The sequence below is a fragment of the Balaenoptera musculus genome, chromosome 18, assembly GCF_009873245.2.
Source record: "Balaenoptera musculus isolate JJ_BM4_2016_0621 chromosome 18, mBalMus1.pri.v3, whole genome shotgun sequence".
Classification (NCBI taxonomy): Eukaryota; Metazoa; Chordata; class Mammalia; order Artiodactyla; family Balaenopteridae; genus Balaenoptera; species Balaenoptera musculus.
In genome coordinates this window covers 1,013,972-1,037,976 of record NC_045802.1, presented here as the reverse complement: position 1 = coordinate 1,037,976, position 24,005 = coordinate 1,013,972, and the positions used below count along the sequence as shown (strand labels likewise).

Here is a 24,005-nt window from a genome sequence, read left to right as displayed (position 1 = left end):
AAACTGTATAGAAATGATGTTTATTCTTCTTTAAACATTTTCTAGAATTCTCTAGTAAAACCATATAGGTCTGGAGATTTGCCTTATAAATTCAATTTCCTTAACATTCAAAGGGCTATTCAAACGATCTATTTCATATTAAGTGAGTTGTGGTAGTTTGTATTTTTTAAGAAAGTGGTCCATTTTGTCTAAGTTTCAAATTTACAACCCTGTGTACAGGGTTGTCTGTAGTGTTTCCTTAATATCTTTCTGATGTCTGCAGGGTCTGTAGTGATAGCTACTATTTTGTTCCTAATACTAGTAATTTGGGTCTTCTTTTACCTTCATCAGTCTTGTTAGAAGTTTGTTAACTTTACTGATCTATTCAAAGAATCAGCTGTTTCACTGATGTTCTGTATTGTTTCTCTCTTCAGTGCCAATGATTTCTGTTCTTTTATTCTTTCTTTCCTTCTGCTTCTTTTGGGTTGATTTTGCTCTTCTTTTTCTAGGTTCTTTATTTTTTAATTGAGGTATAGTTGATGTACATTATATATATATAAAATATATAATACCTGAAAAATATTAATATATATATATATATAAAATCCCTGAAACTTATATATGTAAGTTGCAGGCGTACAACATAGTGATTCACAATTTTTAAAGGTTATATTCCATTTATAGTTACAAAATATTGGCTATATTCCCTGTGCTGTACAATACATCCTTACAGCTTAATTATTTTATACTTTTTCTAGGTTCTTAAGCTGGGAGCTTAGGTTATTGATTTAAGACTTTCCCATTGTCATTCTAATTGCTTTTCCCTTATGGGTTGTTTTCTCTGCCTCCTTACAAGACTTTGTGATTTTAGGGACTTCCCTTTTGGCCCAGGGTTTGAGACTCCACACTCCCAAGGCAGGGGGCCTGGGTTCAATCCCTGGTCAGGGAACTAGATCCCACATGCCACAACTGAGAGTTCGCATGCCACAACTAAGGAGCCGGCAAGCCTCAAAGAAGATCAAAGATCCCGCATGCCACAGCTAAGACCTGGCACAGCCAAATAAATAAAATAAATATTTTAAGAAAAAAAGACTTCGTGTTTTTAATTTTCAGAAGTTTAATCATGATATATCATAACATGGATTTTCTTGGGTTTATCCTCCTTGGGATTTCTTCAGCTCCTTGTACTGTAAGTTTATTTTCCTTGCCAAATTTAGGGAGTTATCAGCTATTATTTCTTTAGCCTAATCCCTTTCACCTCTCCTTCCCAGACTTGATGACACAAATGTTGGTTCTTTTGTAATAGTCCCAGAGATCCCTGAGGCGCTGGTTATTTTGGTTTTTAGTCTGTTTTATCTATTTGTTCAGATTAGATAATTTCCATTTTCTCTTCCAGTCACCAAATCTCTCCTGGCTCCCCTTCATTCTCCTGTTGAGTCCCTCCACTGAGCTTTTCATTTCAGCTGTTATATTCTTCAGTTCTAAAATTTCCATTTGGTTTTTCTTTATATCATTTCTTTGCTGAGACTCTATTTCTTTTCTGAGGCTATTTTGTCACTTGTTTTAAGTGTGTTCATAATTGCTTGTTCAAGCATTTTTATCATGATTGCTTTAAAATTTGTCAGATAATTCTAACATCTCTGACATCTCAGTGTTGGCATCTATGGACTATCTTTTTTCACTGTTTGAGATCTTCCTGGTTCTTGGTATGACGAGTGATTCTTGATCAAAACTTGGACATTCCCTGGTTGTCCAGTGGTTAGGATTCCAGGCTTTCACTGCCGTGGCCCAGGTTCAATCCCTGGTCAGGGAATTGAGACCCGCCGCAAGCCACCGCACAGCCAAAAAAAAAAAGAAAAAGAAACTTGGACATTTTTACATTATAAGACTGAATTTTAGAAGATGTGGTATATATACACAATGGAATATTACTCAGCCATTAAAAAAAAGAATGAAATAATGCCATTTGCAGCAACATGGGTGGACCTAGAGATTATCATACTAAGTGAAGTAAGTCAGACAAAGACAAATATCATACGATATTGCTTCTACATGGAATCTAAAAAAACGATACAAATGAACTTACTTAGAAAACAGAAACAGACTCACAGGCATAGAAAATAAACTTATGGTTACCAAAGGGGAAGGGGGGGTAATAAACTAGGAGTTTGGGATTAAAATATACACACTACTATATATAAAATAGATAACTGGGACTTCCCTGGTGGTGCAGCGGTTAAGAATCCGCCTGCCAATGCAGGGGACACCGGTTCCATCCCTGGTCCGGGAAGATCCCACATGCTGTGGAGCAACTAAGCCCATGCGCCACAACTACTGAGCCTGGGCTCTACAGCCCGCGAGCCACAACTACTGAGCCCGCGTGCCACAACTACTGAAGCCCACGTGCCTAGAGCCCATGCTCTGCAACAAGAGAAGCAATCGCAATAAGAAGCCCGCACACCGCAATGAAGAGTAGCCCCCACTCGCCACAACTAGAGAAAGCCTGCACACAGCAACGAAGACCCAATGCAACCAAAAATAAATAATAAATAAATTTTAAAAAATAAAAAAAATAAAATAGATAACCAACAAGAACCTATTGCATAGCACAGAGAACTATACTCAGTATCTTGTAATAACCTATGGAAAAGAATCTAAAATAAATATATATATAGTAAATCAACTACATTTCAATAAAAAAGTAAAAATAAAATAATGTTCATTCAGGTTCTTCAATACTACTTTCACCCTGATTCTGAGGATTTGGGCAAGTGATGTATTTTATATTGTTATTTATTTTTTTTAATTATTTATTTTTTTTTGGCTGCGTTGGGTCTTCGTTGCCGCGCATGGGCTTTCTCTAGTTGTGGCGAGTGGGGGCTACTCTTCCTTGTGGTGTGCAGACTTCTCATTGCGGTGGCTTCTCTTGTTGCGGAGCATGGGCTCCAGGCAGCTGTGGCACACGTGTGGCACACGTGGGCTCTAGAGCACAGGCTCAGTAGTTGTGGCACATGGGCTTAGTTGCTCCACGGCATGTGGGATCTTCCCGGACCAGGGATCGAACCCGTGTCCCCTGCATTGGCAGGCAGATTCTTAACCACTGCGCCACCAGGGAAGTCCCAAGTGATATACTTTAAAGAGCTGAATGCTTTTGTATTTTACTGTGAAAAAATGAAAATTGACATAGAGAAAAAAAAGACTGAATTTTATTTAAATCTTCTGTTTTAGCTGTCTTTCCTGACACCACTGTAGCAGGGAAAGAAGAGACACCACCGCATCACATGCCAGATAAGGGGAGAAGCCCATATTCGCCACACAGCCTGCTTTGACACCCACATGGGAGGAGGCCCTTGCTTCTGCTGGGTGGGATGGGAGCCCCTGCGTCCCCCGGTCCCTACTGACACCATGGTGGGGTGGCCTTGTTACAGCTGAGTGATGACCGAGGCCCTGGTTCCCCACTGCCCCTCTGACACCACGCAGGAGGGAGGGTCCAGAGCGCCCTGTACTGCTGGGTGGGGTGGAGTTCCAGGCTCCCCACGTGCTGTCCACTACACCACAGAGTCAGAGTGGCGGGGCTCCAGGAGGGCCTTGGGGATTAAAGTCCTGCTCCCTACTTGGTCTGCTGGGGTACTGAGTGTCTCCTTACAGCCTTGGGAGGGTGGAAGTCTAGGCAACCACTTGGCTGTTGCTGGCATGTGTGGGGATGGGACCACAGCTTTTTTCTGTGGCATTTGTCTGCAAGTTTTCTGTCTTGCTAGCCTACCCCTCACCTTGTCCTCTGGCTTTTCTTAGAGCCTTTTTTAAAAATGCAGCCCCTGGCTTTCTGACTGCCAGCTTCTTCAGCTCCAAGTCTGGGAAATGTGAGGGGAATCACTGCCATGCTGTTCCTCAAGCCCCCGGGTCCCTTGATGATCTGCCCTCTTGTCTCTACCTTTCTTCTCATTTTGTTGTATATACAATTTCCGGGGTTTTTATTTGTACTCAGCGGGAAGAACATGGAGAAGTACATCTACTCCATCTTCCCAGAAGTGTAAGTTTAATTTTTCCTGTTAAACTAAATCCTAAAGATTAAGGGCCCTCCATCCACACAATGGAATATTATTCAGCCTTAAAAAGGAAGGAAATCCTGTCACCGGCTACACCGTGGATGAAAAGCGAGTCACAAACAGACAGTACCGTGATTCTACTTCCATGAGGTCCCTAGAGCAGGTCACGGTCATAGACAGAAAACAGAGTGGTGGCTGCCAGGAGCTGGGGGAGGGGGATGGGAGTTGTTCAGTGGGTACAGAGCTGCAGTTTGGAAGATAAAAAGAGTTCTGGAGACTGGCTACAAATCAACGTGAATGCACCTAACACTACCTTTGAAATGAAGAATTACATATCTTGGTTAAGATAAATTTTATGTGTATTTTATCACAATTAAAAAACAAACAAACAAACTAAGAGCCCTCTGTGATGTGATATAACTTCTAAGATACCTGTTGCATATTCAATAAATATTAGAAGGTGCAAGCCATACTTGACAGAGACTAGGTACCATATCGGAGAAAGGAAGAAATGAAATAAATAAAAAGAATTTTGTCTTTGGGAGTTGAAATTTAATTGGGGGCCATGATAAAGATACACAGAGACATAAATTTTTGAACAAAGGTAATATGAACAAAGTTCTAATATTACACCAGAGGCAGAGGGAAAGCAAATTACAGAGAAATAGTAAGAGTAACTGAGTAATAATAATTTGGATTAGCATGAGGACTGAGATTATATTGAAGGAGAAAAAAGAATCCCGTCGAGTATAGAAATGGTGAAACGACAGCACTATTCAAGAAATATATTGAATACAAGTTCTGAAAGAAATAATCAGAATGCATATTCAACTCTCTTACAGAAGTTAAGACTACATTATTAAGTTTTAATCATGAAGTGCCCAAAATATTACCTTTCACGTTCCATTTGCCTTAGATGATCATTTTTTATAGCTTCAATCACTAAATTAGTATGTGGGTCATCCTGGGGGAAAAAAATGAGTGATTCAGAAGTAAGAATCAAGAACTAGATTTCTAATCAACCTCACCACTAGGCTAGCTGTATAAAATGGAGAATATATTAATCTTTCTAAACTATTTTCCCTTATGTAAACTTTTTCTTCTTACTTCTGATTACCTATCATATTCTCCACTGAACTAACATAGATTCTAGCAGTTGATACAAGGTCAGGCTGGAAAGAATAGGGCCAAGTACACAGAAGCTGTGGTTGTTAGTACAAATGTGTGATATTATGAATTCTTAACTCAAATATAAATGCTTTAATGATCATCAATTACTTAGTATGATCCATATTGCTACTTCCTATTGAAAACATAGATGATTTCTTTCACAACATATATGACTTTTTCTCAATATGAAAGTTATATATAATAGTTAACATCTACCCAGCACTTACTATGTTCCAGGTACTATTTTAAGCATTTCACATGCATTACCTCATTTAACCCTTACAACCCTATACGGTAGGTTGTTATAATTAGTGCTATTTTAAATATAGAGGAACAAGGCGAGTTGAGTACTGAGTAGTGGGGCCAGCCACTATGCTGCGGCACCCTTACACCCTATCAGGAAGACCTATCAGGTTCAGTTTATGAAACTGACATTACTATACGTTGTGATGTATCAACACAGGCAAGTGCACAGGGTATGACTCCATATAAAATAACATTAAAGAATGACAATTTTGGGCTTCCCTGGTGGCGCAGTGGTTGAGAATCTGCCTGCCAATGCAGGGGACACGGGTTCGAGCCCTGGTCTGGGAAGATCCCACATGCCGCGGAGCAACTGGGCCCATGAGCCACAACTACTGAGCCTGAGCGTCTGGAGCCTCTGCTCCGCAACAAGAGAGGCCGCGATAGTGACAGGCCCGCGCACCGCGATGAAGAGTGGCCCCCACTCGCCGCAACTGGAGAAAGCCCTCACACAGAAACGAAGACCCAACACAGCCAAAAATAAACATAATAAATAAATAATAAATAAAAGTTTAAAAAAAAAAAAAAAAAAAAGAATGACAATTTTTCCTAAGATTCTCCTTTTTGTTTTTTGACTAAAACTGTGCAGTCTGTTTTAACCATAATCTCTAGCCCTATTTCAATAGCCCTGGTGTCAACCTAATTTAAATAACAAATGAAAATGATAAAACACATTAATACAGAGCTGGGAGAAACCTGAAATGTCATCCACTCCAACTCTCTCATTGCTGGAGACAGAGAAGCACAGATAATTAGGCGCTGGCTACATAACAGTCTTCTTCACACTCACATTTGGTGAAATGTATTTACCATCTTCATCAGTTTCCAATGGAACAGCAATCAGTTTTTGGAATGCCTTCTTCATTTTTTCTCGATCTCCAACAGCAAAGTAACTAAGAATTAGGTTGAAGCCTGCCTTCAGGTTTGGTGCCATACTCATTATGTGCTCAAATGAATTAATGGCATCTGAATACTGCCCAGTTTTAATAAATGTAACTCCAATGTTCTGCATAATTTTAATCCTAGAGAAAAATAAACATGGATTCGCTTTAAAGGTCTGAATTCCCTAGAATGGCAATCAAGACATTCCACAAATAATTTCCTTCTTTTCTTTCCCACTTTACTTCTTTTCTGTTTTGTTTTGTTAAAGCTATATTGAGGTTTACTTTACACATCATAAAATTCACTTATTTTAAGTGTATGATTCAATAATTATTGCTATATTAACACAGTTGTGGAACCATAACCACATTCTTACTCTGTCATTTCCATCACCCCAAAAAGAGAACCTGTGCCCATCTGCAGTCATTCCTCGATCTCACCTCTAGCCCCAGACAAACACTAATTTACATTCTGTCTCTCTGGATTTGCCTTTCTAGACATTGTATATAAATGGAGTTACAATATGTGATATTTTGTGTCTGGCTTCATTCAATTAGCATAATCTTTTTGAGGTTCCTCCATATTACAGCATGTAAGAGTACTTCATTCCTTTTTTATTGCTGAATAGTATTCTATTGTATGGCTATACCACATTTTATTTATCCGTTGACTACCTGATGGACATCTGGATTGCTTCTACTTTTTGGCTATTATGAATAATGCTGCTATAAACATTCCTGTACAATCCTTTGTGATAACACATGTTTTCATTTCTCTTGGGTATATACCTAGGAATGGAATTGGTCATATGGTAAATTTGTGTTTAATTTTTAAAAAAGCAACCTAATTATTTTCCAAAGTGTCTGGGCCATTTTATATCCCCAACGTATGAGGATTCCAATTTCTCTACATCTTCCTCAACACTAATTACTGTCTATATTATAGCCATTCTAATGAATGTGATCCTACCTTATTTCTAACCACTCCTCAATATAACCCCGTTTCAACTAAATCCTTTTACTCCTAATTCTCTGATCAGATCACAGTATTTCCCGGACTCTTCTCACAGTGCTCCCTTTGTTGAGAATGTTACCCCTTCACTTGTCTTCACTTTAGTAACCAACTCAAGTATACCTCCTTCATTAAGCCTTTCTTGACCTTTCTTGTTCTCAATAATTATTCCTTCAACTAAATTACTATACTACCTCTTGATTATGGATTGTTAAGCACTTAACATATACTATATAATATTATTATCTTTTTCTAAAATGCTCAAATTCTTGGCCTCACCTGGGTTAAAAGTACCTCAAGGGCATTGTGTTCTGTAAGTTAGATATTTGTTGATGATAATGAGATATCATGCATAATTCGAAAACAAATTACTGCGAAAAGTGGCGTTTACAAAGAAATTAACTTTCACAGAGGCATTGTATTGTGCCTAGGAGAAATTATGACCAGTAAGTATCCTGGTACCCTCCTATGTTCCCATAGTTATAACCAGACCATAAGGTAATCTACTGTTTCTGCTCCTGAAATACTGTAAGAACAGGAAACATCCCAGCATCCCCCTCTTCCCCCCTCTTCTAAGATTCAACAGTAACGCTTCCTCTCACTCTTCCCTTCTCAAGCTGTAGTAAGAATGTAAGGAGGTCTTGGTTTCCAGTCTTGAATTCTGGAGTCTGGTATGTTCTAAAGAACCGGTTTGATTTGGTGTTGGCAGTAAGCTGTATTATGGCGCTAATGGCCCGCAGCGTTATTCCCTATATAGGCCCATTAGCTTAGTTTTATTCCAACTAATCACATATTATGCCTTCAACCTTTAACTTCCTTCACACAAATGCATGCAAGTAGTCACAAGGGGACAGCCCAAAGTACTACAGCTACAACAAAAATCTAACACCTCTCATGTACAGATACCACAAAGCACTCAGCCCACTGGCAACGGGTCAAAAGAGTGACCTTGTTTCTGAAGAACAACACTTAAATTTTACAAACTTACCTCATTTCTTTATGGACACTTGGAATTTGATCTAAGGCCATTCGGTAGAATTTAATGGCTTTGGAATAATTTCTTTGCTTTAAATAAATATTTCCCATATTCACTTTCAACCGTCCTAATTAAAAAAAATTTAATGAATATATAATATCCTACTTTTTCCACTTTTTCTATGATATTTTAGATGACCTTAATTTATATTTTTTGAAGGTCTTCGCAACTTATGAAGCTTAAGACATTAACTAAAATTCTCACTTTAAAACAGTTATACTATTTTCATGTATGTGCACACTAAACTTCTGCAAGGAATTGGAACTTAAGACAGATGGATTCCTGGAAACATGGCTAGAAAACAATAGAGTGACATTATAAAACTGGAGTTGTGTTCTTCTAAGAAAACATGGGACTTAAAAAATATTAGATAATTCAAAATGAGACCTTCTTTTGGACGTTATTCCAGCATCTTCCAGAGCTCCAATATGTACAGTTTATCCTTTTTTCCCCACGTTTTCTACAGTAAGCATTTATGAATTGATGAGAAAAAGTGTTTCTACAAAACTTGAGACTCGGCTCAAATGCAACGTCCACTCAGAAAGCTTGTCTAGACTTTCCAACTCGTACTCGAATAATCCCTCACATCTTCTCACCAGGACTTGGAGGATCTTAGGTAATAATTAGCTCTCCAAAATCCAGATCCTCCCTCCACTCTACAGGGCCCACCCCAGGACCCAGGATGAAGATGCCTGTAGCTCAGGAACAAAAAGAGTACACTTACCTGGTTTAAACTATATGATGTAACAGTTTAATAAAATATTAAAGAAAATGATATTCTGATATACTTTAATACTGAGGCCAAAAAATTACACAATATAAATGCTAAATATAAACAAGAGTCTCTTGTGGATAATTATACAAGAGAAAGCATGTTCTTTCTGTAGGTTGCCATGGCTCATTCTACCTGTGATACAGAATACTGTTTTCATTTACTGTTAGGCAATATATCTTATACCAACTGTATTTCTTCATTTGTATTTGTGTGAATTTTCATATCTTTAAGCAGGGCACCTCTATCACAAATATGAATTTGCTCAGAGCACAGATCATTTCATTATAAGAAAGCATAAAGTGAGGAAATTGTAAATTAACAGTACAAAAGAACTATACTTATTGGAAAAACTGACTATACACACTTACCTGCATTGCTAAACATCTTATTTTTCACTATAACTTGATAGGTGTTTAGTGCTTCAGGATACATTTCATTAGCTGAATATTGACTGGCCAAGTTGAAAAGAACCTAAGGAAAAAATATTGCAAAGAGACACATAATGATCATTTTAGGCCCCTTTTGCCTATTATCTTTCTAGAGATTAAAATACTATAGCAAAGTTAGATGCTTCTATCAAGATTCCCAACCCATTAGGCAATGAAGTACACAGAGAACACCTTGCACTACAATATGAACCAGAACATTAAGACAGGTGGGAGCTTCCCTGGTGGCGCAGTGCTTAAGAATCCGCCTGCCAATGCAGGGTACACGGGTTCGAGCCCTGGTCCAGGAAGATGCCACATGCCACGGAGCAACTAAGCCCGTGCGCCACAACTACTGAGCCTGCACTCTAGAGCCCGCGAGCCACAACTACTGAGCCCGCACTCTAGAGCCCGCGAGCCACAACTACTGAGCCCATGTACCGCAACTACTGAAGCCCGCGTGCCTAGAGCCCATGCTCCGCAACAAGAGAAGCCACCTCGATGAGAAGCCCGCACACCGCAACAAAGAGTAGCCCCCGCTCACCGAAACTAGAGAAAGCCTGCATGCAGCAACGAAGACCCAATGCAGCCAAAAATAAATAAATTAAATAAATAAATTTATTAAAAAAAAGACAGGTGGAGCTTTCCTCTAAATTTCACCTAATTTTCCATGTATTCTTTCTAATTAATGGATTTGCTATCTTTTAATCTCAGGAAGACCCACAAAGAATAAATGTGTATTATTACTATTGCTGGTAATAAAAGGAATAAGAAAGATAGTAGACCAAACTCTCTTTGTAAATATAAATTAAACATCATGTGGAATACCTTAAAGCTTAATTTGTACAGTATTGCTGCTCTATATGCAAATTTATAATTTAAATCTTTAAGTTACAGTAAATTATGTTCCTAAAGGAAAAAAAATAATAATCACAAATTATTCCCAAATCTAAAGACTCCATGGAATTTAAAAATATTAGCTATAAATAGTAAACATCTAAAAATTCTTCTTATTCTAAGTTCTAATGTCCTTTTTTCCACTTGTTTAGCGTATGAAGACTTTTCCTACTGAAAACACACCCTTTTAAACAGCAGTATAAATATCAAAGAAGTGTCTTTTCAGAATTGAATAAATTTTGCTAGAAATTAGCTGGTTTTTTCCCCCTACTCTCCTCACAGAACATTATCTTATTCACCTAGTTTGAAGTTCTCTAAAATCACAGACCAAAAAGTCCACATTAGAATCTCATTATTGGGACCTCCCTGGTGGCGCAGTGGTTAAGAATCCCCCTGCCAGTGCATGGGTTCGAGCCCTGGTCCGGGAGGATCCCACATGCCACGGAGCAACTAAGCCCATGAGCCACAACTACTGAGCTTGAGCTCTAGACCGCGCGAGCCACAACTACTGAAGCCTACGCACCACAACTACTGAAGCCCGTGTGCCTAGAGCCCGTGCACCGCAACCAAGCGTAGCCCCCATTCGCGGCAACTAGAGAAGGCCCACGCGCAGCAACAAAGACTCAACGCAGCCAAAAATAAATAAATAAATAAATAAATTAGAACCCCATTATCTCTCTAACTATGTTTGGTGACGGATGTTAACTATACTTATTGTGGTGATCATTTCATAATATATACAAATATCAAGTCACCGTGTTGTATACCTGAAACTAACAGAACACTGTATCCCAATAATACCTCAAAACAAAACAAAACGAATCTCGTTAAAGTATCCACACTGAATAGAATCCAAATATTAGCAATCTTCACGAGTCCTTGGCTGGTAGGTTTACAAGTATTTACTACATTATTAAAAATGACTAATTAACTAACTAAAGAAGATCACTGTACAGACCAAAGATAAGAGTGGTCCCATGAACTAAAGAGTATTATTAATCTAATTCTGGGCACCTTAAGTCCAATAAGGCTTAAAGAACAAGAGAAAACAAGAAACAAAAAAGAAAAAAGAGTTCTGGAATCCATAAATTCTTGCCAAGATAACTGTACTCAACAGGTACTTCATACTTACTGAGTAAGTTAAATCCAAATTGATGTTTTCTGGACTTGTAACTTGTTCTCGTTGTCTCACCAGGACTCTCTCTTTTCTTCCTGCATCTTTTGCCTTTTCTAAGGCCTGAAATCAAGCGTATACTGTGTAAACTCCTTTGAGCACTCACACGGAATTTGGTGCATTTGGGAAGTGTCTGCGGGAAGCAGGGGTTGGCCGCATTACCCCTGGGTTCCCTGATGCCCCGTGTGCTCCTACCATAAACTCCCCTTCCATTGTTTAAACGGGAGCTCTTCCTCCCGCATGGAAAGGCCGAGTGTCTTCTCTGGGAAAGAAGAGGAAGCACGGGGGCTAAGACCTGGAGCACACCTGCCCCCCGCCGAGGTTCTCCATCACCTCACCTCCCACCCCCTTTAGGTTTGACCATGTCTATCTACTTCCTTTTTCCTCCCAACTCCTGAATCTTTGGTGTTTTAATTCAATCTCATGAGGTAGGAATTTAGGTGGATTTGTTTGGTTTCTCGGATGCTCAAAATACAGACATTGGATCATGGATCATGGATAACTGCTACCCAATACGACAACAGATCCTTAGTTTTGCTCAGATCTTACTCAGGATGCCAAGAACCTTTTATTGATTTCCACTGAGAGACTGACCACAGTCACATTAATTAAACATGGGATTTTTATTTTAGAACTAGATAAAAAAGCACAGGTTCTGTGAGCAATAAAAGTAGCTTATACTGAATCTTTCTAATGGTATTCATTGATCTGATAACTAAGTCACAGAAATTATATTTATGTGGTATGATGACCAAAGTAATGTGAACAAAGCAAACTAAGAGAAAAGATTCAATTAAAAAAAAAGCAGCAGAGTTGGACTGCCAAGAAGCAAACCGCGACTTTGCAGTTCACTTAGGACAAAATACTTTAGGGCAGTCAGGCTTAAATGAGAAAACAGCCCTTAGTGCTGTGTGTGGGCCATGGGCTCCACCTGCAGCAGGCTGTGCGATCCATCCAGCAGCCCACCAGGCTGCAGAATCTAGCCAACCGATGCACTGGAATTTTTTCCCCTCCTTAAATGACCGATGTGAAAAATTACAAAATCAGCCAATTGTTTTGACTTCAGAGTTCATGAAGCAGAGTTACAACTGCAGGTTCTCAAAATAATTATTTCAGTGAAAACTCTAAGCCTAGTCCACAAAAAAATGAAAGCATTTATCTATACATGTGCTTACATAGGTACATACATATGCACACACTTCATAATCTTGAATCTTATCAGTTTATGAACTCACCAATTTTAAGTCTCCACAACTGTTAGCGATACAGCTTTCTTCTACCAACTCATTTACTTTCTTCTCTAATTGTCTTATCTTTTCTTCTGGACTGTTAAAGAAAAAAGCAAGTATATTTTGAATCATTCAACCACTAATAATACATACAAAATTTAACCTACTTTTAACATTGTCCATCATGTGCTTATAAACTTTAAGAGTAAGTCACAGATAAGACAAATATATAAGTGGCCTTAAAGAATAAATGTACCACTGTTTTTAATAACTACATTATATAATATTCATAATAGTAAAAATAGCTAACGTTTATTTAGCATAAGTGTAACTTAATTTTGAGCTAAATGCTTTACCCTAATTATGTCACTTAATCTTCATAAGAATATTTGATACAAGTACTATCATTATCTCATTTCACTGACAGGGAGACTGAGGTTTAGAAAGTTAAGTATTGGCTGTCCAGTGGTTAGGATTCCGTGCTTCCACTGCAAGGGGCACGGGTTCGATCCCTGGTCAGGGAACTGAGATCCCATAAGACACACAGGGTGGCCAAAAGAAAAAGAAAGAAAGTTAAGTACTAAGCCTGAGATCATACAGCTAGTAAGTGCCAGAGCCAGGATCTAAACACATGATAAGGTAACTCTAGGGCCACGCTGCTGCATTTCCACCCCCAAAGGAAAGCAGATTCTATGGCAAATGAAAACTTTATCTATGGTTAGAAAGACTGAAGACCCCATAAAAGAAAGAAAAATTATTTACTACCGAATAGATACCACAGAGACTTTTTTTTTCTTTGGCCATGCTGTGTGGCTTGTGGCATCTCAGTTCCCCATCCAGGGATCGAACCCGGGGCCATGGCAGTGAAAGCACCGAGTTCTAACCACTGGGCCACCAGGGAAGCCCCACTCACCACAGAGACTTCTAACAAGGTGAGGAAGTTTAAAACCCTGACTTCATTAGTAGCAAATGAAGTGTCCCCGGATCAGCCATGTTTCAAACACAACATCAGTGTTGTTTTACTACTACTTTCTTTCAATAAAACACAACACTCTGAATGTACATCACTGCCTAAATAAACTTTTACTACAAATATATCACAGTAAACATCAATTCTCTTAATTCTCTACAAATGGACTTTTGAAAAGAACACAGGAATAAATTTCACAGTATAGGTTTGTCTATAAAATCACATTCTTCAGTAAAACCTGGGATTAAGACAACATATTTTATTAGTTTATAGAGATTGCAAAATTCTAATAATAGATGGTGGCTTTCTAAAGGTTAGAAAGTTCCAAATTCAAAGTACAGAATTCTATTTTCAAGCTGTCTGAAACACTCTAATAAATGTCTTTAAATGTTGCTTACAGGTTGTTATCATTCAGCCTAAAATATCAATATAAAAACGTAACGCTAAAACTCTGTAAGAGAATTTGATGAAGACAGTGGAAGTCACTACCCCGTCCCTACCAGCCGCCAGGAGAATGAACCCTGTGCAGACACTGCTGGGCGCCTCCACAGGAGCCTGCCGCCGCCCTGCGTCCCCGCACGCGGAAGCTAGGCTACGGGAGAGTCTCCCCCTCCTGCCTAATGTCTGGTTCCATCAGGCGCGTGTGATGAACTTCTGGCCAATGAGAAATGAAGACGCATCTGCCTGGGGCAGATGTCTCCCGGAAAGATCCCTGCTCTTCAAAGGGGACCTAAGACTGAGCACCTTCTGACTCTAGGTTTTATCAACTGCAGGAAGGTTCTGAACTCCCACAGCCCTCCTGGAATCATGACGATGGGCAGGCTCTGAAGAAGAGCCAAGAGAATCAGAAAGAAGCTGAACCAGCGTGAGGTTATTGAGCAGTTAAATTAACCATCCTCCAGACCTCCTGTTATGGGAGATAATAAAACATTCTTGTTGTGTGTGTTTTTCCTGATGTTTTCAGCTGTTAGCAGCTGAAAGGATCCTAAATGACATACTTAAGATAACATGTATTTATTAGCAAACTTGCTGTCATTAACTAGGATACAAAGTAAACTGACTTTCTATAGAAGTTCCTTATTAGTCAAAAAAGGAAATTATGTAATTTATACAATAGCCCAAATACCGGTTTTAAGAATTACAATTTAAAATCATGAGCCCTGGAAGTAGACCGCCTGGGTTCAAGTCTCAGTCCTGCCGTCTACTAGCCTGACCCAGCGAGCTCTCCATGCTTCCCTCCCCCTGAACTGATGACACAAGAGCTCGGTCTTCTCGGGGACGCTTGTGCACAGCGCAGGGCACGCAGTGATCGCACAGTGAGCACTCGGTAAATGCTGGCTGCTTTCACTGTTTGTAAAATCTAATGGTGCTTAGATATCAGTAAATGTACACAGTTGAATTTACACCGTAGTTTTTTTTTTTTTAATTACAATTGCTTTTTCTTCTTGTGATGAGAACTTTTAAGATCTATTCTCTTAACAACTTTGTATACATCTATTTATTTATTTATTTATTTATTTATTTATTTTTAGCTGTGTTGGGTCCTCGTTTCTGTGCGAGGGCTTTCTCTAGTTGCGGCGAGCGGGGGCCACTCCTCATCGCGGTGCGCGGGCCTCTCACTATCGCGGCCTCTCTTGTTGCAGAGCACAGGCTCCAGACGCGCAGGCTCAGTAGTTGTGGCTCACGGGCCCAGTTGCTCCGCGGCATGTGGGATCTTCCCAGACCAGGGCTCAAACCCGTGTCCCCTGCATTGGCAGGCAGACTCTCAACCACTGCGCCACCAGGGAAGCCCTACACCGTAGCTTTTTAGCGACTCTCTAGTCAATGGCACAAAACTAAGTTAATTCTATAAAAAATTATATTTCTCAATGACAAACTAACATACATTTTCTTAATTTTTTTCTTTGAAATATCCTTTTAAAATAAGAATATCTTATTACATGTACAACCCCATTTGGCCTTCAAGAGAATCAATATTGGCACGTATAAAAATAAGACACATCTTCAAGTCAATAATATTACAGTAAAACTGCATGGAACACACAGGGCTGCTTTTCTGAGACTTGATTCTTTTGCTAGTTCCGAGAACCAGGGATGACGCTTTGGTTACTATTCTGCTGACATAAACTTTTCAAATATGTAAGAATTATGTACTTGAGAAGTAAAAGTTAAGAACATGCAACAACCACAGCAGAGCAGCACAGGACTTGCATACCTGTCTTCGTTCCTGGCCTCCAGGGGCGGTGCAGGGCCCCGCGACTGACCGAGGGGGTCGAACGCAGAGCCTGAGACACAATCAAGAGTTCACGTTTAGTGCTCAATCCAGCACAACTGAAGGGATATGAAACCGCGCACATGCTATTTAATTTACCTATTTATTAAATGGAATGGACATTTTTTATGCTTTCATAAATATTTTGCATATTGAGAAACTGGTAAGATTTTTAACATACATAAAACCATGTAAATAAAACTGTGTGTTACCATGTAAAAACAAAAATAAATATCTCTCAGTATTTATTTCTCCCCCATAGTAAACTATCCCCATTATGAACTCTAAATGGTCAATCATGTGAGTAATAACCTGGTATTAGCCTTTTAATTTTCCATTACTGGTATAATAATCATTAATTTTTGTCACAACAATTTTATTTAAAAATTATTATTTAACTTATCATATATTTAAATACTATTTTCACCTTTAATTCTTTAGCTCTAACTCACATACAAATTTTAAATGTAGAACTCGGTACATTTTGACAGATTACATGCCAGTGTAACTACCACCTCAACTGGGAGGCAGAACATTTTCATCACCCCTTTCCTTTCTTAATGGTACCTAAAATAATCAATGGCATGTTAGACTTTATTTAATATGGTAATATATTTACACATACAAAAACATTTAAAAAATTTAAAGATGTGAAAAAATTAGTAGCTGAAATAGAACAAACCTCTCAAAGCTGCTTTGGTAAAACCAGCTGCTCTCACTGCCGTCATGGGTCTAGTAACTCCATCCTTAGGAGAACAAGCGTCATTTAAAGAGCATTCTTAAATAACACCTGCCTCTTACTTGCAGAGCTGCACGACACACGTCATGATACAGCCCAGCGTGTAACACTGGTTCCGTCCCCTGCCGGCTTGCTCCGTGCTCCCACCTCCTCATGTGCCAGCCTGTCTGCACTTCACCTTTCCTCTGTCAAATTCTGATTCCTTGTGTAACTGGACTTACTCCCAGTTTGAAAAGAAACGCACGCTTAAGGATTTTTAGGCAGTACCTTATGCAGCTTAGTAGCTGGCTACTCCCCTACTTTTGGCTGGTCTCCTACATGCCTAAGAGAGAAACCGCAGACACTGCTGTAAATGACAGCAAAGGAAAAGTGGGTCCCGGAGTACATCCTACAAGCAAACTATCAGGCCTATGTCCATTCCCAGTGGGATTTCATTTGAGACCTGAGTAAATAAATCCAAAGAGACTTTGCCACCAAAGATTTCAAACGGCCCAAACTTTAGCCCACAGTTTAAAGAACCAGGGTCACTATACAAGTAACAACTTAAAAAAACTTTGGTAATAATATTCTGTCACAGGAAGGCCCAAAATGAACACCCACACAATGGAGATACCTGAATAGCCCCTGTCATTGGTCTTCCCATTGACGATGCCAGGGATGTCTTGGACTAGTAAACAAAAAACTAAGTTAAAACGATTCCAAAAAAGGCCTACATTTAATTTTATAAACCAAAGTATAAAAGTTTTCTTTATAACTTTTTTCCCTTCGTTCTATTGGCAAGTAAACCTAAACATAATTTTTTTCCATTTATCTCCCGAGGATATAGGATCAAACAATAAAACTCTAAAACAGGCATTGGCAAACAACAACCCTCAGCCTTTGTACTGGGACACAGCCGCAGCCCATTTGCCTGCACATCGTCTGTGGCTGCCTCTCTGGGAATGCTGAGCTGGGTTCCGAAGAGCCTAAACCACAGGGCCCTTCACAGAAAAGCTGGCTGTCTCCTATGCTGAAACATCACCAAAAACCAAATTTATGAGTGATACCTGCTTTGGTTGATTAATAAACGTATGCGTCACATGATACGCTGTTATATAACGTATAAGGCCACTTTCTTCATTCACAGGAAGGGACACTTGGAAGGCAAGTGCCCGGGACCTCTAGGTTCTAAAACCATTTTTATGACCCCTAAGAAATATTATCATAAAGACTAAGAAAAACTATTTCACCTCATTCCTCCATTTTTCTCCCATTCCTCTATTATTTCACATAAGCTAAAATATCCAAATTGTAGGTATTTTGGGCAAGATTTAAAAGATTTTCTTTTATGGATTTTAATATAGCATCTTTCCTCCAACGATCTCAAATAAAAGCAAGACCCAATTATATGCCTCTGAAGTTTTTCTTAAATTTTATTTTTTCATGTATTAATCAGTAAGTTTTTAAAAATTATAAACATTATGTTTAAATAACATCTAACCTCACATAAGATATACAAATGGAATACACATGACACTTGGTTATATTATATAGAAAATGAAACGAAGTCAATCAACAAACACAAGGTTTACAGGTAGGAAAAGACAATAAAATATTTTGTTATATTTAAACCAAAATGACTAGAATATTCAAACCTATTAATCAACAATTTATAATGTTCATCACTAACCAAAATGGAAAATATATCCAGGTCATGGGCTGAAAGGTAGCCAAACTTATTTAGAACTAACTACCTAAACTGAACTTATGTATGAGAAAATGCATCTTCATATCTTCAGCTTAAGAAAACCTACCCCACATCCAGTAGCTACAGGTCTAGCAACTGCTGTGCTTGGTATTTTAGCAGTTATCTTGGGGAGGAAAAAAAACATAGTTAATAGAATTCAGATTAAGTTATATAATAGAATATTGGAAAAGAAATAGAAAATATAGGCTCATCAATAGAGAAATATTTATATAATATTTAGAATAATTTCTTTTAAATTATTCTAAATATTAAAGAGCTCAAGTATTTTAAGTATCAGGAAGGAGACCTATTCTGGAACTCATTTTAAAGGAGAAAAGGGACTTTAGAATGACCTGAGGGGCCAATAAGACAGATGAGTCTTCACAGTCACGCCTACCATTCATTTTGCATGATTATCACTGCCAGACGCTGGGTCTAACAACAGACAGAGGATCTCAGGGAATCTGGGGTTGAATCTCAGCTCTCCCTCTACTTGCTTGTTTATTTTACCTCTTTGAACCTAAATGTTCTCATCTCTGAAATAAAGATACAAAGTATGTTGATCACAAAGTTGTAACTGGAATCAAACAGGACCACAGAGGTGAGAAAGTACGCTAAACAGGTTAGCTGTTGGGCATCTTTGTTTAAGTATTTGATTAAAACATCATTCTTAGAGGAGTTCTACTTCTGGCTTGACGGACCGCTGTTTTAAACATCTCTCCCTCTAAGAACAACTAAGGCAGCTGGGGACAAAAATATTTTTGCAAAAAATCAGTTTAGATACATTAGAGAACCATCAAGGCCATGAGGAATTACAAGGCCTCAAGCTGAGGAACAGAAGGGAAGACTGAGGGCTGAGCTGCGTCTGGGCTGCTCTTCTCCCAGGGGTGTCTGTTAATGCGGAAGGCCAGGCCGCAAGGCTGAACAGAGCTTTTTACAGAAGACAGGGCTGAAGACATAAACCCTGGAGCTGGGCCTGCTGAGGTGGCAGCCCTGGGAATCCTCCAGTATTCAGACTTGACTGACCTCCAAAGGCTACACTCAGACTGGAAGGGAAATCAGAAGGACACCAGCCCTTTTAAGACCTGAGCCCAATTTAGAATCATCTCAAACTCAACTGGCTTGAGGTGATTCAGGATTCCTTGCATCTCTGAGGCCATAAGCAAAAGTAAATTCTCTCTAGTAAAAGATACCTGTCCTGATAAGGCAGCCACTACCCACATGTGGCTGTTGAGCATTTGAAATGTGGCTCAGGCAATAGGATCTGGATTTTAAAACTTTACTTACTTTTAAATGATTTAAATATAAATAGTCACATGTGGCTAGTGGCTATCACACTAGACAGCACAGACATACAGCCTTAAATTATCTCTAAAAATCTTCATTTACAATGCCTGGCATTCAATTAAAAACAACCAGACACATAGGAGCAAGACTACCTAACCAAAACCAAGAGAAATAAATGGAAAGACAGGCAGAAGGGGAAACATGCGATGGAAACATCAGACACAGGCTTTAACACAACTATGGTCAATATGTTCAGCGAATTAAAAGACAAGATGACAATTTCAGTAGAGAACTAAAAACTATAAAAAATGGATAAATGGAAATTCTAGAACTGAAAACTGAAAAAAACGTAAAATTCTGGCATTGTCCAGAAAGTAGTAAAATACTAAATTATACTAGACTTTGATAAGTTAAAGATGAGTATTGTAATCTTTACAAAAACACTAAAAAATGGCTAAAGAATGTAAGCTCCCAAGATAACAGAGGGAGAAATGGAATAATAAAAAATAATCAAACAAAACAAGATAAGAGAGGAGAGAAAATGAAACATGAAAAAGGCAGGAAAAAACAAAAAGCAAATACTAAGGCAACAAATTTAAACCAAATCAGTAATTTCATTAAGTGTAAATAGACTAAAAGAAGAAGATTATCTGACAATATTAAAACAAAAACAAAAAACCCAGAGCTCTATTCATGCTGCTAATAAGAAATACATCTTAAATATATAGATATGAGAATACTGGAAGCAAAAAGATGGGAAAGACATACAATGTAAACACTAGACAAAAGAGAGCTTGAGTAGCTCTAGCAATATACTAATATTTGACAAAACAGACAAACAGCATTACCAGAGACAGGACATTTTATAACAATAAAAGGGTCAATTTAACACAAAAATATAACAATTCTAAATGTCTTTCCTCCAAATATATAAATCAAAAGCCTAAAAAAAAGAAAGAAAACCACAATCACAGTGTAAGATTTGACCATTTTTCTCATTAATAGAACTGTAGTTCCCCCTCCCCCCAAAAAATCAGTAAAAATATAGAAAATTTGAACAAAACCATTACCAAACTTGACCTAATTGACAGATAACAGGTCTTGGAAAAACATGAAAAGGAAGGATGTGGGTCTCAGCAATATTTTTCTGTGAGAACAAATTGAAGGAAAGAGACCATTTTTCTTTTTAACTACTCACTAATGACTAGATCCGTTCTTCTGGGTTTTATTTTTGGCACTGGACTCATCTCTTAGGTGGACTGGATCCTATGTTGCCGCCTTTCTTCACCTTGCACCCTCACCACAGTGCCTTTCTTCACAGATCTCAAGGGCAATCTGAACTGTGCACATCCTTAAATATTCAACTGTAAACCTATCTTCTAAGCAGCCTCTTCTGATTGTCCCAACTAGTGATAAAAAACTGATCTTTGTGGTCCCATAGCAATTTATACTCTTTTTCCAGCACATAATACATTATGCCTTGTAATTTCTATTTCTGTCCCTTTTATTCTCCTCCTTAGGTTCCTCTGGAGCTAGCTGCAATTTTGTCCCTCTTGAGTGAGCCCAGTCCCTTTCATATAACAGTTGCACAATTTTTTCCCCTTTAATATAGTAAGTAGGGTGTGATGAAAATATCATTCAAGGCGGCTGGAGACCTGAGCTCTGTCCTGGTTACAGGTAAGTGCGAGACCTCACCTCCCCAGGCTTGTTTTCCTCAGCATAACGTGAGGATCTCTGAAGTCATTTCTAAATATCAATGAAGGGCCAGCCTGGAGACATTACCACCTGTCTGACACCCAGAATCAGTAAACTGAAGACAATGTTTGCTTATTTACTAAGTCATGTGATAAAGATCTGTGGAGGACCCACAGCAGGCAAAGAAAGAACAATAAGACAGTCTGCCTCCTCAAAAACCTTACGGCCTTGTCATTAGCCAAGTGCAAGAACTTGACCTACAATTTTCTTTCCATAATGAAGGTAAACTCAAAATTAAAATATAGCTTGTGGAATGTGTAGTCAAGAATTGACTTCACCCAAAGAGAGGTCTGGCTTTGCCCTTTGCTACTGGGAGGAGATCTGCAAGCCCCTGGAATGTCCTGCCTGACACACCCCTGTTTGCCTGGGGGCTTTGGCCACCAGACAGTCTAAACTCCAGACTTATGAGCCTGAACCTCCAGGAGGGGCTGGAGAGTAACGGGCAGCCATGAGGACAGTATGTGACGGAGCTCCATGAAAACTCTGGACACCAGAGTGGTGGGAGGGCTTCCTTGCTAGCAATCCTCCCAAGTACCGCCACCACTCAGAGTGGCTGGGAGATTAATGCCACCCAGAGCTCCACAGGGAAAGGATGACCAGAAGCCCCACGTTTGGACCGCCCGAGACTGTGCCCCGTGTCTCTCTTCTCTGGGCAGATTTAACCTGTATCCTTCCCCTGTAATAAACTGTAAGCATACCAGCTTTCAGCGAGTTCTGCGAGTCCTTTCAGAAAAGGACCGGCGCTGAAGGTGGTTTTGCAACTGGTGTCAGAAGTGAGGACAGGGGCTTCCCCGGTGGCGCAGTGGTTAAGAATCCGCCTGCCAATGCAGGGGACATGGGTTCGAGCCCTGGTCTGGGAAGATCCCACATGCCGCGGAGCAACTAAGCCCGTGCACCACAACTGAGCCTGCGCTCTAGAGCCCGTGAGCCACAACTACTGAGTCCACATGCCACGACTACTGAAGCCCACGAGCCTAGAGCCCGTGCTCCGCAACAAGAGAAGCCACCGCAATGAGAAGCCCACGCACTACAACGAAGAGTAGCTCCCGCTTGCCCCAACTAGAGAAAGCCCGCGTGCAGCAACAAAGACCCAACGCAGCCAAAAAAAATAAATAAATAAAAATAAAATAATTTTTTAAATAAATAAATTTTTTTTTTTTTAAAAAAAGGTCAAATGATCTTCAACAAGGGTGCCAAGACCATACAATGTGGAAAGGTCAGTCTCTCCCAAATGGTGCTGGGAAAACTGGATATCCACACAAAAGAATGAAATCAGACCCTTAATCTTGTATCACATACAAAAATGAACTCAAAATGGATTAAAGGCCCAAACGTAAAAAGACCTAAAACTATAAAACTCCTAGAAAAAAAACATAGGGGAAAATTCCATGGCATTGGACTTAGTAATGATTTCTTAGCTATAACACCAAAAAGCACAGGCAACAAAAGCAAAAACAGACCAATGGGACTACATCAAATATAAAAACTTTTGTGCATCAAAGAACCCGATCAGGGCTTCCCTGGTGGCGCAGTGGTTGAGAATCTGCCTGCTAATGCAGGGGACACGGGTTCGAGCCCTGGTCTGGGAGGATCCCACATGCCGCGGAGCAACTGGGCCCGTGAGCCACAACTACTGAGCCTGCGCGTCTGGAGCCTGTGCTCCGCAACAAGAGAGGCCGCGATAGTGAGAGGCCCGCGCACCGCGATGAAGAGTGGCCCCCGCTTGCCACAACTAGAGAAAGCCCTCGCACAGAAATGAAGACCCAAAACAGCCAAAAATAAATAAATAAATAAATTAAATTAAATTAAAAAAAAAAAGATGTTTCCTATCTTTCAAAAAAAAAAAAAAAAAAGAACCCGATCAACAGAATTTAAGAAAAGCAACCTATAGAATGGGAGAAAATATCTGCAAAGCATATATCCAATAAAGAATTCCTACAACTCAACAACAAAAAAATCAAATAACCCAGTTAAAAAATGGGCAAAGTACTTGTACAGACATTTCTTCAAAGATGATATACAAATGGCCAAACAGCATATGAAAAGATAGTCAACATCACTAATCATCAGAGAAATGCAAATCAAAACCACAATGAGAATCACCTCATACCCATTAAAGTTGCTACTATCAAAAAAATAGAAAATAACAAGTGTTAGTGAAGGTGTAGAGAAACTGGAACCCTTGTGCACTGTTGGTGGGATTGTAAAATGGTGTAACCACTATGGAAAAGAGTATGGAGGTTCTCCCAATAATTAAACATAAAACTACCATATGATCCAGCAATCCCACTTCTGGGTATATATCCAAAGAATTGAAAACAAGGTCTCA

General features: G+C 39.2%; 1 protein-coding gene across 1 annotated transcript in view; it reads right to left on the bottom strand.

The window, feature by feature from the left end:
- Window positions 1-24,005, bottom strand: part of IFT88 (intraflagellar transport 88) — a 71,616-nt gene that overhangs the window by 39,826 nt on the left and 7,785 nt on the right. The window contains 10 exon segments of the mRNA XM_036831982.1: window positions 4,919-4,989; window positions 6,289-6,520; window positions 8,380-8,494; window positions 9,571-9,673; window positions 11,657-11,761; window positions 12,934-13,024; window positions 16,113-16,182; window positions 16,852-16,915; window positions 17,522-17,575; window positions 18,702-18,758. Coding sequence (XP_036687877.1) covers window positions 4,919-4,989; window positions 6,289-6,520; window positions 8,380-8,494; window positions 9,571-9,673; window positions 11,657-11,761; window positions 12,934-13,024; window positions 16,113-16,182; window positions 16,852-16,915; window positions 17,522-17,575; window positions 18,702-18,758 — 962 coding nt within the window.